This window comes from Hoplias malabaricus, chromosome 14 (genome assembly GCF_029633855.1).
Source record: "Hoplias malabaricus isolate fHopMal1 chromosome 14, fHopMal1.hap1, whole genome shotgun sequence".
Lineage (NCBI taxonomy): Eukaryota > Metazoa > Chordata > Actinopteri > Characiformes > Erythrinidae > Hoplias > Hoplias malabaricus.
In genome coordinates, this window is record NC_089813.1 from 30,960,333 (window position 1) to 30,980,871 (window position 20,539).

Here is a 20,539-nt window from a genome sequence, read left to right on the forward strand (position 1 = left end):
ATTTTAGACACATTCTTGCAGCAGGAAATGGAATGCTTTATGCATATAGCAACACTTTTGCCGCAAATGCAAGAGAAACACGGACATTACCCTCTACTAGGTTGCTAGTGGGATTCTGCGTAATGTCTAGGACTAATGTTGCAGGTGCAGTCACAAATACAACTCTTCAAGGAAAACTCAGGACCATTTTTGGGTTACAGTCCATGTGTTGTGTAGATGTGCAGATATTCTATCCTGGGTAAACCTACTATTGCCCAATGCAGTTCTTCATGTGGACCTTGTTCCATGTTCAGAGTATGCTGTGTGCGTTTAGCTGCATCTTCTTGCCAGTATGTGTGTTGATTCAGTGTTGAATGGAATAGCGTTCTGTGCAGAGTTAATTGTAATGCATCCTTGGATGTCTCAGAAGGTGCTATATAAGTGTAACGATCGATCGATGCATGCATACAGTGCTAAAATAAGGGTTTCTCTTCTGTTCAAAACATTACAAGTAAGACTCACCGGGGTTCATCATCTTTGGAGCGCTTCGGGCAGTACTTTTTCACCAGGTTCCTGTTGGATAGATTTAAAAACACAGACACACGCAAAGATTAACACACACTTCAGTCAATCAATGATTTATACAAATGATTCAGACATTACATTCTTGAGCACAAACAATTCTTAAATCATATAAATTTCTATTTACAATAACAAAAAAGTCAGACTAAACAGTCTGTGTGGTTTACACATCAGAGAAATAAACTAGGTCAAAGACTGAAGAGAGAACCCAGCACTATGTTAATTTCCTTCACTTTGCCCCACTTCTTCCCCCCAAATGCTATATTTACAGGCAGACGGAATTGGGCAGTTCTCTGATAAACGAGAAGCAGCTCTACTGTGTTTAGGCATGTTCCTCTCCTAAGGGAGGCACAGTGGGGGATGGAGTGTGTGTGTGGGAGGGAAAGTGGGGGAGTGAGGGACTGATGTCCCTTCCAAACATGCATGGTAATCCAGAAACATTCCAGTGTTTACCCATAGGAGATGCATGTGTGAATGCGACCACCCCCAACATATGTCCCGGACCTTACGCGGACTTCATCCTGCTTGAGCCCCAGTAATGCTCCTGGTAAAGTCTGAGTCAGTGCATGTGAGGTGAGAACAGCATGGAAAATGTTCCGGAGTTTCTCTTGCACGCACTGTACAAGCACTGCGCACCACACCTAAAGCACATGCTTCATCCCCCACTGCTAGAGCATGCCTGAGACAGAAAATCTCCCGCTTTGAGCTGCATTTGTGAACGATCATTCCAGGACCCAATACTTTGTAGTTTCTCTAGAAATTCTCTGGAGTTCATATGTGAAAGGGGCATAAATGAGTTCTCCCCCACCCAGATACCCACTGAGCAGGGTTAATGATGCCTACAACTTCCCTTAAATGTTCTTCCTATAATTCATTTATAAAAGCAGGTCAGATTGAAACACTTCCCCCTACATTTACTTTATGATAACTATACTAATCAGCTACGCTATTATATCATTCATATTGGCACAGCGTTAGTGACATTATACTACTTAGGCATAAACCAAGGAGAATTCTACATGTATCCAAATTGGGAGAAAAAAATAAGAAACATTTAGAGGCACAATGCATTCTCAAATACATCATGGCTCAGTTTGAATATGAAAAAGGTATTTTTCTGATCATTTTTCTTCATGACATTCAAGGAGGGAACAGGGAAGGAGGACAATAATATAGGCTAATATTTTCCACTAATTGGTGCACGGTGATATATTTGGAAGCAATAAAGTGGTTTTGAAACAAACTATTGCACTATAAGAATAAAAATACATTCATTCATTCATTATCTGTAACCGCTTATCCAGTTCAGGGTCGCGGTGGGTCCAAAGCCTGCCTGGAATCATTGGGCGCAAGGCGGGAATACACCCTGGAGGGGGTGCCAGTCCTTCACAGGGCAACACAGACACACAGACACACATTCACTCACACCTATGGACACTTTTGAGTCGCCAATCCACCTACCAACGTGTGTTTTTGGACTGTGGGAGGAAACCCACACGGACACAGGGAGAACACACCAACTCCTCACAGACAGTCACCCAGAGCGGGAATCGAACCCACAACCCCAGGCCCCTGAAGCTGTGTGACTGCGACACTACCTGCTGCGCCACCGTGCCGCCCAGAATAAAAATACAAATTCACCTAAATATAATGAATCACATTAAAGAGCTGCTGAAATGAAAAATCGATTATTATTATCTACACAAAATCACTACAATTGAACCACCATCCACAGATCAATTAGTTACCTACCATCTATATGCACAAAAGCCTTCATAACATTAGAGCAACTTCAGAGATGTCAGTTATCCATATTTGAGATACATTATGAATCTCTATACTTAACATGATTTTAACTTTCACTAATGTAATGAAGTAAGCTAATAAAATCAGGGCAAATTTTAATCTGATAAGCCACCCTCTGAGTTGTCAAAAATGAAAAAAAACAAACTCTCAGTGGTGTTTAAACTGTTCAATGGGCATTTCAAGACTAGTTGTCAGTTAGCATCAGGACTTGAACACCACATCACTACTATCATACACATTACAAGGGACTCCCCTATTGTATCCAGGCAACAGCCTAACACCCGGAGGGAGCATAGGGAGGTTTGGCTTCCTTGAGAGGGGAGAAAAGAGGAGGGGAGAAGGCAGGAGAACGGAGGGAGAGGGTAGATGAGAAAGAGAGGAGAGGCCACAGCTGCAGCTTAGTTCATCTCCTGAAGCAGATTTATGGCATATGTCCGCGCCTCTGATTTTTTCAGCACTTATTCTTTCCCAGGGAAAATGCTCTTTGGGCTATCTTATACACAAGCATTATGGTATTAGAGCATGCTATAGAGTAAATCAATAACATGGATTGAATAACATGGGAACTGTTTTAGGCAAACTATCATGACTGAATTACATGTATAAACCAGAAGAAATACATTTTATGATTTTCACTCAATGTAATAATTAAATTTAGTAAAATAGTTTAAAATTAAAAATGTTTTTGTTTGTAATGTTTAGTCCTAAAGCTAAATAAACATCTTTTTTAATTATATCTATAAAGTGCAGTGTGATGAATATGCGCCAGACAGATTTGTAGCAGGGGAACACACATTCCGAAGTGACCTGAAGGTAAGTGGCTGGGTGTCACTTTGAATCTTTGGCTGCACTCGTGATTTGCAAATACCAAACAATAAGAGAAGAGAAGGAACGAGCTGTCGTACAGCATAAGTGAGGAAAAACAAACAACGCCAATTTACTCCCTAAAAAATTACCTGTTTATAAATATTTACAGCATAAACATTATAGATTAAATCCACAAATGGAAAAACATAGACCATGCTTTTATGTTCAGAAAAACCCTTCTTGGGTAGACTGCAAATTATCTTAGATTTTAAATTTAGTTTTTAAAACTACCCTTAAATATTCCAGTTAAAGAGTGACGTGTTGTTGACAGATTACACACAGATTGGGATTATTTAATATAGGTTTTGTCAATATCTCATTTAATTTGATTTTATACATTTGTTTAATTTAAAAGTCCATGAACCCATTGCTGCTGAAAACTCAAGGTAGTCCATGGACATGAACGTCTGATATGCCAGTGTACGTATGAGCAGCTTTTTAATAGTAAACTTACCGCAATTGTTTTGCATAGGTCTGCTCGATCTCCAGCCGCTCTTTCACAAACTTTGCATAACGCTCCAGGAAGTCGATGCCCCATTGTGTGTGTTTGTCGAGGTTTTCAAACTGGTCCTATGGGAGGAAACCAGAGAAGACAGAAGGGCATTGAGAAGTGAAGGAGATTTCCCAGACAAAGTTTTGTTTGTCTAAGACAGGATATATGAATATGTAACGGTAGGTTTGAAGAGTACCCAAGACCTTGTTGGACGACCACAAAAAAAAATAAATAATAATTAATAAATCACTGCTGAGCAAACATCTGCACAAGAAACACCATTGATACTTTAATAAATGTTTGAAAGGAAAATTCACCTAACATCCACATATAAGCAAATAACTTGAATGTTTTTAATAACTTTTTGCATTCTAGTAATCATTCACATAAAAAGGTTTACACATCATCTATATTTATCTATACATTTTTTTGGTACACAACTATCAGATAGATGACGAAGAGAAGAAAAAACACCTTTATTGATGTCCTTATGTAAATTAACTAATCTGTGATAGTGAACACACACACGTCTGGGGGTTAGGTTCCTGCCAGGCCCTTGAATTGAACCGACGATTTTCCAGCCTAAAGCTCACTTCTCTAATGACAAGGCCACTGCTGCTCCTGAATGCCAATGCTATTCTGAATGTGAGATGTGCTAAACATTATGATAAAATTTCCATTTGTGGAAATTAATATGTTACTATGGGCCTACCTACAAGCACTTGTACTGTGGCACTTTTCTTTGGAAAGCACAAAAACAACGACAAACTCTGCCTGATGCCAGCTTTGCCCAAGAACCAGAAAGCATTTGATGACTTTATTCACAAGCAATCAGACTCTCAAAATAATTCCTGAAATAAACGTGTGTGCTGGGCTTGGGACTGTACCACTTAGTATTGACTAGACACTGTCTGTCTGTAGCTTTAGAGTCTATTTAAGGTAAGCATTCAGAGAAATCAGAGCAAAATTCAGTGAGAGAACGAAGAAAGAGAGATGAGAGAGAGAACGAAGAAAGAAAGAGAGAGAGAGAGAGAGAGAGAGAGAGAGAGAAAGAAAACCCTCTTGACTGGAAACCTGTCCTTTTAAAATCACCAGGGATAGAGAGCAGAGCTGCAAGCACTGGCCTCCATCCAGCCTGGGGCAGTCAGACGGGGAGAGGAGGTGGGCTAAACAGACCAATACAGAGAGAAACAAAAGACGAAGTACTGGCAAACCAGCAAGACGGAGTGCAGGAGAAATACAGAGAGTGGGGAAACCAAAAAAAAAAAAAAAATAGCAGACAGAAACCCTAAGGCAGCTTATTCATAAGAGCAAACTAGTATTCCCTCAGACAAATTTCCCAGATAAGAGGGGGGATGGGGGGGGGGCAGAGTGCGAGAGAGCGCAAGAGAACACGTCTGCCTGTACAGGAGGTTTCTTCACTGTGTGTACTCTGGCTGTGGGACACACTGAAGTAGAACAGCTTTAGCAGATTTCCGAAGAGTGAGAACAATAGACCGGATCTCGTTATGAAGTTACTGAAGAAAACTGCCTAAATGCCCCATCATTTTTAATAAATAAATGCCTCCACAATTCATGTCAGCAATATTCCCAACCTTAATGGGGCAGAAAATTTTGCTAATTGTATTTTTCCTTATTAAATGACTTAGAAATATTTAGCAGCACAACATGATTTACAAAATTGTGCGGAATACTGAAACACAGTTAATCAAAACAAAATGTCAAAGCGTATTCAGGAATTGGTATGAATATTAAGGTTTTGGTATACCTACATAACTGTATTAAATGATACCCTTATTCATGAATCACATGCAAATCAAGCAAAAGCTCATTGAACCTTTTGAGAAAATAGAAAAGGAGAAAATAGTATAGATTAGAGGAATTATTGCCCACTGGGTTATGTTTAGTTAAAGAGAATGACGTACGGTTCTGAGGAACTGCAGTTCTCTCTGGTTCCTTTACGTACAGAAGCGCAATGTCTTTTAAGGTGGAATGGTAAAAAGACTGTTGTTTGTTCGTGGCTTATGTTTAACTTGCCAGTAAGTTTTATTAATTTGTAACTCAAATTATTTAGCTTTTTAGCACTTTGTTTACTTTCATGCTGTAATCAGAAACAGTAAGTTTAGTAAAAAATAAGTAAATATTACCCACCTATGAATCTGGAATAAAGTAATAACCTCATCTCTTTTCATGATTTTCAACTTTTTGAGGACATTTTTTCTGCCATGAACAGAGAGAGAGCAAGCCTTGCATGTTACTATTTTTTTTTTTTTTTTTAATTCATCTACAGACACTGGGGCTTCATAAAATCATTGCACAGGTATCCAGCGCAAACACACTGAAGAGCTAGCATATGTTGCTGAAACATTCTGAATGATATAAGAAGTGTTTTTGATTACTAACGTGAACATTGCCAATCCAATAACTCAGGGGTAAAAGGCCAATACCAAAGGGTGAATTCTTTGCTTTAGTCATGCTAGAATCAAGCTACAGTCGAAAGGACTGATCTGAATGGTAAATGGGGTTTGAAAGTTGAAATAAATGCATAGCAGATCTTTGTACACACTCAAGACCAACCTTGTGACAGGAAAAAGAATGCACATTTAAGTGCAGGAGCACGTCTGGAAGGAAGTGGGCAGTGAACAAACAAAACACAGCTTGACTCAGTCGCAGTTTTGCCAAGGGCAGTACGGGTGCTTTATTCTGGGCTGGTGATGCTCAGAGCAAGCTTGCAGTGTGTTGTAAAGATGAACGCACTGATCTCAGCTTGAGTGAGTGAGAGAGTGAGAATGCGTGTGTAACGGGGGTTTATACAGGCGGCCTAGAAGGGTGTATTATTCTCAGTCCAGTAAGCACTTGGTGCTGGCCCCTGCAGCCATGGTGGGTGAAGGAAATCTGTTTAGCAGCAGACTGGTGCTTCACCCAAGTGGAAAAACAGTTATCCCACGGCCATCTGCAGCAATTTAACTATCATTTTGCTCAAGTGTAGATGCACAAATACACATAAAATGACTGATTCATGTGATTAGAATCAACATGTTCCATGTCACCAAGACTTGTGATGCTTCACACAGCAATTCACCTGCTTACACATTCCTGACTCATACGCATTATAGCTTAAAGCTGACAAGGCCAAGACAAGCTTGCTCTTCCAAAACCAGGAACTATTATTCTGCTTTGCGGTCAGTCTGAAATTAGAACAGAAGTCTAACTTGCACAAAATGGCTAAACCCTAATACCTAATCACTCGTATGAGGTCAATGTAAGTGAACATTTCCTGGTTCAGTTGTGACAGAACACACAAAACAATGGTAGCAGACAGTGTTCCACAACGCTACAATCATTGCATTCACCGAAAAAAAATCCTTTTGTCAGGTGTCATGCTTGTTAAGATCTTTTTCAGTTAGTGCTATTAGATTTTTTGACAAAGCATCGTGAAGCATCGTGAAGATAGATTTTATGGCAATCACACACACACAGACACTCAGGTACCTGAGTTAGTTAAGCCATAACTAAAACAATAAAACAAAAATGTATAGAGAGAACTCATTTAGTTGTAGAACATGATTAATATTTTCATAAAAAAAAAATAAAAACGGCAACTGAAAGACCCTCACATTTGAATTCAATACATTACGAACACCTATTGACCATCATGCTCTCCATTGTGGACACCATAGATAAGAGACCAGCAGGGAGGGAATTCAGTAGTGTGGAGGTGGTTTGGTTACAAAATATCAGATAAACCACAGTAATATGTAAGAACAAAAGGGGGAACCACAAACAATGTGTTTTACCACCTCAAGCAGAAGCACCCTGTTGAGTACGAGGAAAATCAAGAATGCCACAAAGAATTCAACAGCCAGTTAGTTATAACCCAACCAGACAGACTACACTGATTCAGCATATTTGGTCTTTGATCTGTTATTAAGTGTGAAACTTTTTTTTTGTTGATTATTTGTTGTATAATTCTTTACATTTGCTGTCATTATACATGCACTATATTTTCTACATTTTAGTTTTGTGGGAGATTTGATTACATTGTTTTATTCAAATACAGAATCTTGGTAAATTACTGTTGTTTACAATATAACTTACAGATATTATTTTAAACCTAAGTTTCTTGATTTAAAAAAAAACAGCGATTGTAATATACACTAGCACTGAAATACAGAAATACGTAATACCACTCAGTAGGCTGGGGTGACAAAATGACAGCAGTATATATTACAGATGACATGCCATTAACAACTTGTTCAACAGAACCTACGATAGTTTCACTTAAATTCATTACATTTGAACTGCCAGGAAAGCACATAATGAATACACAAATCTCAAGCGTGCTACTGCCCTGGCTCTTAAACAGCTTGTCAGATCCCTTCATATTGTTACGTGCTACACGTGACACACAGTCAACCAACTGTAGGGTTGCGTTGCCTCTGTGTGGAGAAAGAAGCTAAATCTCCACACACAAAGCCTACAAGCTAATTTAGTGGTTATCAAACTAATAAAAAAATAAACACGATATTACACACAGAGGCTACCATACAGTGATACACACCAGGATTGAACTAAATTCAGAATTGAATTGAGAATGACCCCTAAATTCCAATTCAATTCTTGAATTTGAATTGAGATTGCACACAGGAAGCGGAATTGCAATTCAAATTCGAATAGCAGGAAGTAGAATGGGAATTTCATGAAATTCAATAAATTTAACATACATGATTAAGGTATTTAACAATGAAGCTTTACAGTATATAATTAAAACAAATTTCATACAGATATTATTGTATGGTCTTTATGTACACAATATTTCATTATAGTAAATAGGCCTTTTTTTTAAAAACCACAAATTAACATATAAACATAAATTGTGGAAATTTACACTTACACTTCCTGTAATTCCAATTCAAATTCAATTCAACATCCTGTAAGGTGGATTCAATTCAAATTCATTCACTGAATTTAATTACATTTTTAATTTTCCACAGCCCTGCTACACACAAAATAATGTCATTAAAATGTTTGTAACTAGCAAAGTTGAGCAGAGGGCAGTTATTGTAAGTTCAGTCTGTGTGGCCAAAATGTTAACTAGCAGATTAGCATCAGCTAACAACAATAACATATCCTGGACATAAAGAGGATTATAAAGTCTCTTGACATGTGCTTTAACATGTTATCTGTTTACTTTAAGCTAGTAAGGAAAAATGGAGATGAAATGGCTCTTTTTGTGTTTAGATAATGGTAAATGTACATTGAACTGTGGAGATGTTTATGTTTTATGTTTATTCTTATTTATGACAAGAGAATTAAGTTAAAGATTTTAAGTGTGTTGATTTTTCATTATCTGGGAAGGATAATCAAAATGTACATTTGAAAATGTCTGATGGAATCTTTCCTGGTGGATAAAGTAGGATTCACATAGTGCAAATGTATATTTTTTCATTTTAAATTATTAATGCCTTAACATAAAAAAAATATATATTATTTGTTATAACATTTTATAATGTGATAATTATATCGATACATAAAAATTTATCATGATAACATTTTTGTCTATATCTTCTGGGCCTAACTTTCTGCACAACTCTTATTTTGGGTTAAATATATATCACTGATGGTAAGAGACTTCCTACTGAATTCCGTAATGCAAAGTGAGATTGCACACCTAGAAGGATGATCTGTGGCTGTAACCTCTCTCTAAAACATACCCATGTTGTAGGAGGAACAAAACCCCCACAGCCTCTTAGTGAGGCCTCTAACAGCAAATCATAGGGAAAATCATAACCATGTTCTTAACTGACATTTAACTACTGCTTCTTTGACACTTTGAGGCTCATAAAAATGAAGAGAACCACAGAAAAATCTTTGAAAATGCTACTTCAAACCCACAGAAATATCTAACCTACATGTAAGTTACATGATGCAGAATATTATAAAACCCTAAAAAATTATGGTCAAAAAGCACAGATGGTAACATATAATATGCAGACAGAATCCCATTTTGCATGGCTTTGAATAGAATTCCAGTCTATTTTAGATCCTAGAGTGTGAGAAAACAAAAGAAAAGATTCCACGTGTGCCATACTGTTTCCAGTCCTCTGGCTTAAACTCTTTTCCCGAGGGCTATGGTAAATGCCAGGGGCAGATGGGCATGCTCAGTGTGTGTACAGCTCTATATCTTACGTCACCGTCACCCTTCCCTCCAAAACCCCTCTATTCATGAATAATTAATGCCATGAGTTCATGCAATGGACCGCCTTCCTGGGATGACTGACATTTGTAGTTGCTAGGTGAAAATGCTGGCAATGCTGGTAGCCCTTGGATCTCAGCTTACAGACACCTGATAGGGATCTCAGTGTTGACTGCATTGTGGACTGCTATAGACCCCCTGCTGTCAGCTCCACAGCACAATTGAAAGAACGAAACACAGTCTCAATTTTCAGTGGCTGGGATGTCCATGAAACATGATTTTGGAGGGGAATGTAATGTGGGGTTCCTCTGTTCATAGGCTTTCCAAGAATTTCAGAGTAATCCATAAGTTTTCCGTTGTCTTTTCATGCATGGGGTCTCTAATGGAGGACTGTTTCCAACTTTATTATTTTGCCATTTTTTCAGATGTCCTCAACCACCCCCAATATCGCCTGTTCAAAGCTGCTTGCATGTGTTGAACTCTTAAGATCATTCCTGTGGCTTGTATACAAAATCTCAATTTCCATTTACAAGGCTCGTTTACAGGCCTGAGTGGCTCCAGTCAGTAAGGTGAATGTGAAGCATGCTGCACAAGCCCGCAGGGTGTAATAAATACCATTGCATTATTGTTTTTAATAGAGCCTTCAGATTCTAACAAACATGCACAGGAAATGGGCAGAATCACTCATTATAATAATCTACTTAAATGTAAACCAGATTAATTAAACAGAGAAATCTGACAGGCTTAACAGCCAAAAAATGATCTACTGACTTAAACAGAGCAAAGCATATTCCCCCCCTCAGAAAAGGACTGTTAAAATGTTCTAAACAAGCCTACAATATTTCTGAAAACACACCATACAAAAGCCAGTGAAATCTGGGGAGCTACAGTTGTGTTCAAAATTATTCAACCCCCCCACTACAATAAAGTGTTTTAGCAAGTTTGACATTTTTTATATCGTTCACAATCAAATCAAATAAGGACTTAATAGACATACGTATAAAATAATAGACAAATGCAACTTAAATTAAAACTACATTTTTTCTAATATACCAACGCATGTCCTTTTTGTGACTTCCTCATTGACATTATTATTCAACTCCTTAGTCACGTACATTAATAGTACTTAGTACAACTCCCTTTGGCAGTAATAATGTCCTTCAGGCATGAAATACATTTCTGACAAGTTTCTTGCAGCAATCTACAGGTATCCTCTGGGCAAAGACCTCCAGGTCAGTTCAGTGCTTTACAGTTACTTGACCAAGTTGTCCACCCCCCTCCCTCACAATTCGTTTCATGCAATTCGTTCATTTTCTTATCAAGGCTTCCGATGGGTTTACGCATGGCCTTCTCGCAGCGTGCGCCTTGTTGTCTGGGCCGAAACCAAAGTAACTCCCTCTAACAAGTCCTGCTGCAGTTCCCCAGCTGTCAGCCGATTGTTCTCCACCTTTCGTTTCAGGTACCAGACAGCAGACACTGACTGCATCCTCTTTCTGCCACGCCCAGGTAGGGTTTTCACTGTGCCTTTAGCTTTAAACTTGGGAATTATGCTTGTAATTATAAAGAGAAATTACCTCCTCTCGACTTTTGACCATTTCCTGGACTTGAACATGTTGCAAAGACACCACTAACTGTCTAGAAAGAGCCGAGCATCTCAATTCTTTTAAAACTGCTTAATTGCTGCTTGTTACAATTCTGTTCACAACTACAGGTGCTTTCAATGCCTGATTGAAAACACCTAATTAAAACCTCTGTTCCTGAATGATCATTTAAAAAAGGGTTGAATAATTTTGTCAATGAGGAAATCACAAAAATGACATTTGTTGGCATATTAGAAAATAATATATTTTTTAATTTAAGCTGCATTTGTCTATTTTACAAGTCCTTATTGGATCTAATTGTGAGCAAGATAAATGTCAAACTTGCTAAAAAGCTTTACTGCAGTGGGAGTAGATTAATTTTGAACACAACGGTACAAGACAATGGCCCTATCAGGGGAGGCATCTCCTTAGAAGAAAACATCCTTAGGTAGAATAATGAGAGGAAGCTGGGTCAAAGAAGGAGCAGGACCATGAAAGCCTTGCTGGGCTCCACCAGCATGACTCAAGGCAAAGGACAAGGCAATAAACACAAGGCTATATGTACTTCTCGAGTCACAACAGCTTACTTCTCGTCAGAAGCAGGGCCAAGGGGAACGTAGGTATATGCAAATTATGCTGCAAAACTGCTTTGATATCAGGACTTTATTTGCATAGACATGCTTGCAAGAGAGAAACTAAATCACAGTCAGATTAGAAGTAGACTTGAATTCAGAAATGCAGGACTACAGACACACACCTCATCTGGCGCTCTCAGGAGCAGACATGGACGGTAATGTCACGCTGTCAGAACAGCTAGGATCAACTATACACCAGCCTACTATATGTCAAGCACAGTTAAACTGAGTCCTGCCAACACCTCCTGAAATTAGCAGGATATAAGGGGCAAGTGTGTCTGTTCTCAGTTTTAATTTAAATAAAATTTAATAAATTGGACTTTTTTTTAATATAAGAGGTATAATATAGACTGTTGGTAAATTTATGATTCAATTTGCCCCCTGGTCTAATGCATATAAATTAGTATTTTATCCCTTTTTTTATCCCTTTTTTTTATCACTTTTATCCCCACTTCATTTTTAGTGTTGCTCTAGAGGAAATTCCCAGGTGAGGGTGGGGAATGGTGGTGAGGAGTTATTTGCTCTGATGTTTCAACCACATCCTCCCTGCTACCTGCTGGCTTAATTCCTCTTTTCATCCTTCTATGTTCTGCTTACATTATAAATGGGTTTCAGGATCCACATGGCAACTCATTTCATATAAGAATGAAGGCATGCAACAAACATTTAGATAATATACTAAAAGTGCTGATTCATATTTTGACAAGGCACACATAGTTATTCAATATTAAATTCCTACAAAGCTGAGAAAAGCTAAATATTTATGCAATAAATCATATGATAGGACTTTTAGTAAATTGTAGTCCCAGAAAACTGAGGTTTAGGGCTGGGCAATCGACAATCTTGTCTATATCTTATTTATTATTCTGTTATGTCCCCACTGTCCCTTTAAAACCAAGCTACCAAGCTGTAGTCACGTGATTCTGCCCCTATCTGCCACATGGAAGCAACCTAAACCCTGGTTTGGACTCTGGTCTCTGGTTTGGACGTGATGTGTTTTCACTATAATTAAGCTGACACTGAACATAAAGTCAAATGTAAACCATGTGGTCACCAATGTGACCAAAGCACAATCACACACTAAATATAAACAGTGCCCAAAAACCAAGAGAGAAACAAGCTCCCAGCAACATTAGAAAAAATATCCTAGCTTTAATACTGGAGCATATTTACAGTACAAGACTTGTCACTGAACTATGAGGGTCAAAAATACAAAAAACAAAATAATTGTTCTTTAATCGTAATCATGGTAAAATGTACAATTAATCATGATATTGATCTGTGCTCATATTGCCCAGCACAACCGAAGTTTGTTGTCCATTTTCTTTTTAAATTTTCAAGCAACACTTTCATGCATTTTCCTGTGCCACACGGAGGTTATAAAAGGTTAAGCTTTAAAAGCTTTTAAAATGTTTTCTCTCTGTGTGATGCTGTGCATCATCAGTCTAACTAATCAAAGACTAAATTAATGACCAAGAATTTTTTTGTTTTTATTTTATTTCATATTCATGTTATATGTTGGTCATAAATTGTGTAGAAGATGCTCTTAATAAAGCAGCAAATGCCTATTATCTATATGAAATGTGGAAAGCTGCTTCAGCTGTACTCTAGCTGCATATGTGACCAGAACGCTGACTGGCCAGAAAGAGACAGCAGTGGCAGTAACATGAGGCTCTCACAGGAGAAAAGCTGGGGTGGTGGGGGGGGGGCACATAAGCATAGAACACATTAGACCATTGGGGGATGGGGGAAAAATTAAGAGTAAATTTCACAGTATCTTTTATATTTACTTTAGTTGTGAGAGAAAAGGCCATTTGAATAAAAAACAAAACAAGAAGAATGTGCTGCAACACAGCCTACAATTAATATCTAGTTTTGATATCAAACATTATATAAGCAGTTTCCATATTCTGAAAAGTTGTTTAGCCAAAAATCATTTAATTCAACCACAAACACATTTTTTATACCTCACCATAAACTAAGCACAATCCATCAATAAAGTCGTTTAGAATGTAAAAAGACCTTGTTTTTTGTGACAGAGTAAAAGGAAAGTTATTTTTTATGAAATGCTTCAATCCTCATAGCCCCACTAGTCATCACCACAGAGCATTTCCTTTTCCAACCCAGAGGAAAGTATGAGGACCATGGGTCAGGGACATATCTTCACAGTAGGGATATATTGAGTATTTATTATACACACAAATGCTTGTAGACACCTGCTTAGTCAATGTGTCTTCCTTTGCTGCAGTAAAAGTCATTAATCTTTTTAAAATATTTACACTAGATGTTGCAACATTTCCATGAGGATTGTATGGCGTTCAGCCACATGAGCATTAGTGTGGTCAGGCACAGGCACCGATGTGATCCAACTAGATGTGAACCACAATCACACCAAGTCATTCCAAAGGTGCTCTATCACTAGAGAGAACAGCATTTTCTCTGGTCCAATTCTCAGCGCTAGAGGGCTTTACACATCTCTAGCCAACGCCTGCCACCTAGACAAATGTGAAGACGATGGCAGAAGGTTTACATTGAAGACATTAAAGTTCAAACTTAAATTGGAGGTAAAAAATATACTGGCTATTCACAAAATATAATAAGGCATTAACACATTTTTTTCCTGAGAGAGACCACTCTGACCCATCCAAGAAAATGCATCATTATCAATATATAAAATCAGTCCTTTCCAGAAGGCTGATAAAGTCTGGACAGCTGTACTTTACTCACACATTTGTACATATGTACATAGAATAAACATAAGACAGTATGTCTTTGTCTTCTGAGGATGACTTGCTTACTAAAGCACAAGACTGAAGCTGAAAGTGATCACCGGAAACAGCATGAGGAGGACCTCAGGAGAGGAGCTGGATAAACACTCCCTCCGTGGTCCCTCAATGTCAGTTCCAGGCAGTGGCACTGGGCCATGAGAGAGAGAGGGAGGGAAGACACTGAGCATTTCACAGCCTGAAGTACAGACTCAGACCATTCATATAAGTCACATGCACCTCATATCCAGCTCATAACTCGCCCACTTGAGCAATCTGCCCCTGGGTCAGGAAATGAACAAGAACAGTCATGATCAATTACTGAAACCACAAAGGACAATGATTCATCAACACAAATACTTATCTCTAGAGCCCGTGATTTGGTTTAAAAACTTTCTGTGAATGCGACAATGATTACAAGAAACCAGCACCATAAAGAGAAACAGGTTTGGAAATATTAAAGCAAAATAAATTGCTATCAGAAGATTAAAGAAATCTTCAGTATAAAGTCAGTAATCAGATGCTAATTACCACAACACGATAAGTCAAATGTGAGAATCCGTTGATAAAAAGGATTGACGCACAGCATAACAAGGAATGAAAAGATGTGGCCCGTAGCCCATAGCTGATGCATTTATTGTCATAGGGCATGTTTACAAAGCAAAAGCTACCAATGAGGTCACAGCCCAAGTACTACAAGAGTTGTGAACAATGGCTATTTATGACAACAAGAGTGCCAAGAATGGCTCATACCCCCTCATACGCACTGCAAGCACAAAGGACAATGTGAACAGTGAGTACAAACTAATGTGTCACTGAGTAAGGGGCAGTGAATTATATTTTCCATTTGTATTACTGAAGCCCTTATCTCTCTATAAAGAATACAAACTAAAATTGGTAAAGTTTTACCAATAATCTCATTATTCACATGTTTTCCGCACAACTGACTAAATTATATAACTTTGACAGTTGTTTTTATTTATTTTTAACATCTTCAGTCATATCTAAAGAAAAGGGTTTACAAACTATGTTTAAATTATTAAGTTAAATGTTCACTTAAATTTAATTAATTTTCTTGATACACAAGTATGTAAAATATATAAATAACTGGGAGCATTCACTGAAGAGAGCCATAAGGTCTTTTGGTCATTCACAAATTGAATTCAGTTGGTAAAACTGAATTATCATGACATGTTAAACATTAAACAAGCCACAGAAAGGCCTTGAGCTACTCTAGGATTGCAAAAGGACAGTTTGGCTACTTCATCATAGTGACATCTATAATTACTACACTGCAAAGTTAGGAGAGTGCAGAAAGAAAAAGGAAAACTGTCAGGCTATGTTTTTCAGCCCTAAAAATGGTTCCGTTGGCAGCATTCGTGGTCATTAGCTGCAGGGCTACCAATAGCAGAGTGCGGCTGACCCTTACGCCATCTGTCCTGTAGATGGTGAGGTCATGATTGTTCTGGAGCCAGAGAATGACATCTGACTGAGAGGAGCTTCAGGTCAACTCCCCGAGGAGAACAACCAGAATTAGAGAGACATTTTCTCTCCCCCTCTGGGAGTTAATGACTAAAAAACTAATGGTCAACTGCAATAATTACACTATTTTCATTTTATTTAATACAATAAATTCATCTCTAAAGCCTTTTTATGATTCAAGTTTAGAAATGTGTATAATCTGTACATATTAAGGTACAACTTTTAGTAGAATATAGGGCGGTGTCATATAGTATTGTTTGCAATAATATCAATTTATTTTAAATGTTTTTAACAAATCAATAGCGGGATAACATTCATGATATTCTGACTTGTTTAGGAATGATATAATGGAGTTACACATAATTTAGCATACGTTCTTTATATTTGATCAGTGTCAGGAATTTAGGCCCAGTAAAAGATGGTGGAAAGTAGCTCTGAGGTGGAGGAGTTTGCTCCAAAATAAGGGGAGTGACTTCAGTCGTGTGGAGGTGGTTTGATTACAAAATATCAGATGTACAGTAAACCATGGTATTATATAAAAAATGAAAAAAAGCCTATAAACAACAGAAGAGGGAAACAACTGTCACCAACTCAAGCCAAAGCACCTGTTTGAGGACAAGGAAAATGAAAAGTGCCTTTAAAATGGTTCAACAGCCAATGAGCTCTAACCCCAGCAAACAACACTGACTCAGCATAGCAACTGCTCTATACGTGTTTTGATATTTACTATGAAGTTTGCAGTTTGTAAGCATACACAATTTTCTGCACTTTGGTTTTTTAGTAGATTTATAGGCTACATTTTCTTAAATACAAAATCAGAAGTATACTGAAAATTACTCTTTTTTGTCACTTCTATTAAACATTTGTAGTAAAATATTTAATACACAAAGTAATATTAATACATATATAAAAGAAATTATTAAATATAATTATTAATATAACATTTATTTGGTTGCAATAGCGTGTTCATGGAATTAATAAAAGTATTTTTTCAGTGTTTTGTCACGTCACCAATATCATCGTTATCACCAATATACCCTGAAATATCATGATATTTAGGACCATATCACCCAGCCCTAGTAGGAAGTGCTAAATATGCCAGCTAAAAATCGCTTGCTTACAATACAAAAGCTTTGGGTTACGGGACAGGATTACATGCTATCTGGTTGTTTGTTAATTAATCCATGATTTGCTTTTAAGCTATATCAGAAGTAAAGAGTATCAAGTGAATATCAAGTCATTTTCAGGATTACCAATACCACTGTACTGGAAAAGCCCAGTGTCTGCTGTACCTTTAAGAGGACAGCGTCTCAATGTTACATTTCATGCAGCCATCTACACTCCACTTCAACTGCACTAGTAGTAGTGTAATAATTATTCTGGTTTACAAAACTGTAAGTGCATCTATCCACAGTAACTGGCAAAGTCTGCAAAGAGCTTGTACCAATCCACAAACTGTAAAACATGCTATAAAATGAATTATTCTGACATGCTGCTGATATTGCCCTTCAAAATCGTTCTGCTTCCTTTACTGAGTCTCTCCAGTTATATTGCTGTACCTGTGTTTACGTGAGAACAAATAAACATTATTAAACACAGCAAAACAAAGAATATGAGGGCAGAGAAATACATATATATTGATGAAATATAAGAAGAAAAGCTAAGTAAATATGACTAAAATCCAGCATTTCTGCTCACTGTGCGAGGATGTAGATTGATTACTTCACACACACTTGGCAAAACCTACTTGTAGTGTTTTCTGGTCCATTCAATGAGCTTTTTTAAATACCTTGGTATTTAAATACAGAACTCAGTTGTGTGTTCTTATAATTTTGCAAATTGAACAAAAGTACAGGGTGAGTCAAATGTCAGAGGGCACTCTTATCTGAATATCCCAGCAAGTGATGGGGGCATATATTAGGCTATATCTGGAACATGGCCTCCATCTTGAATCAAAGGCAAGTTTTACCTGATGGGAAGGTGGTCATGTAGCATATCAAAGAAATAAAAGGGCGTGCTGTAACTTTTGACTGACCCTGTAATTCAAGAGGCACAGCCTATCAAATTTCAGCACTGTAACCATCAGATTTATGACTGATATCCAGAGAGGTCACATCACTGATTTGAGACTTTACCATTAGTCTTGATGATGTGTTAATGATCATCAGTTAACAGATTTTAAGTCTAAAACTGCATCTCCACTTCAAAGAAAAGTAATTAACCTCATCAGCCTGGGGCATTTCATCACTCTAAAGTATAGAGCATAAACATTTGTATGGGCTGCTATAGCACCCTGTATCTTTGGGCCACAAACCCATGCACACATCCCTTCTCAAGGGATATTTGTACTCTCATTTGGAAGTGATTAGCAGTCAAGCACCAAGATTTACTGCACATTAATTATTTCCACTACTATTGTTTTTAATTTAATTCACCACTTTGAGCTGAGTGAGTCAAAGAGACGATGGAGGTTGTAATGTAACATGTAATCATCTGAGTCATTATGCAAATGTCACTCATGAGGGTGTTGTTTAAACCATCATGGTTGACTGTAAATAAAGATGATAGCCCTTGCATAGTTGTAGTAACTTAGTAACTTAAGTCCTACAGAAACTAAGGTGTGGTAGTTTCACAATGGCCTGCAGTGCCAATTGCCAAAGTCAGACAGCTTCGTTTGAACACAGGGCAGGGCAACAGCACTATTTTAAAATGTGTTGCTAAACTAAACTGCTGCCTGAAATTAAGCATCAGGTTTCACAAAAATTATCCATACTGGAATTCCCACTTTCTCCCTTTGCATAACCAGAGTATTTGGGATTTAAATCAGCTGCTGATTTAACTTGAAACTCTGATGTTTTAGTCCAGAAATGTTCAAAAACCTTCAAAGAGGAGATGGATTTGGAAACTTGCGCCTTCAAAATAATTCATATTTTTATTTTGATTATTGAAGAAAGATGTAAAAAGTTTCACCACAACAGCCCCCCTGATCCTAGTGTTATCAAAACACAAATTGTAGTTCATAATCCTGACTTTAACATTTCATTACCCAATCATGTTGTTAGTTTGTATTTAATGGCATATCTACCCATAGGGCCACATTCAGGGCAAGAAAGGTAGTAAGATGTTATTAATTTACTATTACAGTTTTATTTTAGGTATGTTGGGGCTGCCATCTATTTAAGTCATATGCGTTGCTTAAGATTCATTACTGACAGGAATTGCAAGAGTGCTGATGCTTTCGTATTGTTCAGTACCCAATCAAGTAAGCAATCAATGCTACATCAATAAAAGTCCTTGAGTGAGACTACTAGCATGACAACCTCCTGCCTCTGTAAATTGATCAGAACTGTATGGTGGTCTGGATAACAGCACCTGCCAAATGCTATAAATGTAAATGTAAATACATTTTATTACAATTTAAAATCTCAGTTCAAGCTGAAAATTAAATACCCGCTAGCTGATTTGACATATATACGGCACTCTCCTTTCCAAATTGGGGAAGGGTAATATTTTATTTTATTTATTTATTTAATCTTTGAGTCTTTACATCTGCAACAAAGGATACATTCAATAAGGATCATAAGCCATTTATCTGCCACCAGTGCTTATTAAAAGCATTCAGAAACATAGAAGTGAATACACAGAAATGTTATTTACTTATACAGGTAATTTAATTATAATTTAACTTCTTAAATATTTTTGCTGCTTTATCTGGTTGATAGCAATGTTAATGATTTACCTATAGCCTGTTCAAATGTGCTGTTGCATACAAATTACCAAATGTAGTTCAAACAAAACCAAGCCAGAAAAGAACAACAGGCAGCCATGTGGCCGATGTCTGTTCCTTTACAAAGATCCAGCACTGTGTACAGATATATTCAGTCAGTTCACCAAGTTATTTTGTGCTATTTGTGAAAAGAACGACACTCATTTTTTCCTTAGATGACTCAAAAGGCCACTAAGAGCTATGCCCGATGCTTGAATGCCATGATTACAGTTGTTTTAGCTTCACTGACACACAATCACATGCTTTTGTTTTAGGCTAAATCACAGCTACAAATTTGCCTGCTTTAGTATTGAGCAGATATGTTAGCATAACTCAGATATACTTGTGGCCAACAAAGAGAAAATATTGCTGTGTCATATACAGCCAT

General features: G+C 37.5%; 1 protein-coding gene across 4 annotated transcripts in view; it reads right to left on the bottom strand.

Moving 5' to 3' along the window:
• fnbp1l (formin binding protein 1-like) overlaps positions 1-20,539 on the bottom strand; it is a 47,676-nt gene that overhangs the window by 15,469 nt on the left and 11,668 nt on the right. For all 4 annotated transcript variants that reach the window (XM_066643659.1, XM_066643658.1, XM_066643657.1 and 1 more), the window contains exons 2-3: positions 3,689-3,804; positions 502-552 (exon numbers count right to left, since the gene is read on the bottom strand). In XM_066643659.1, the coding sequence (XP_066499756.1) occupies positions 502-552; positions 3,689-3,804 (167 nt within the window). The remainder of the gene's footprint in view (positions 1-501; positions 553-3,688; positions 3,805-20,539) is intronic.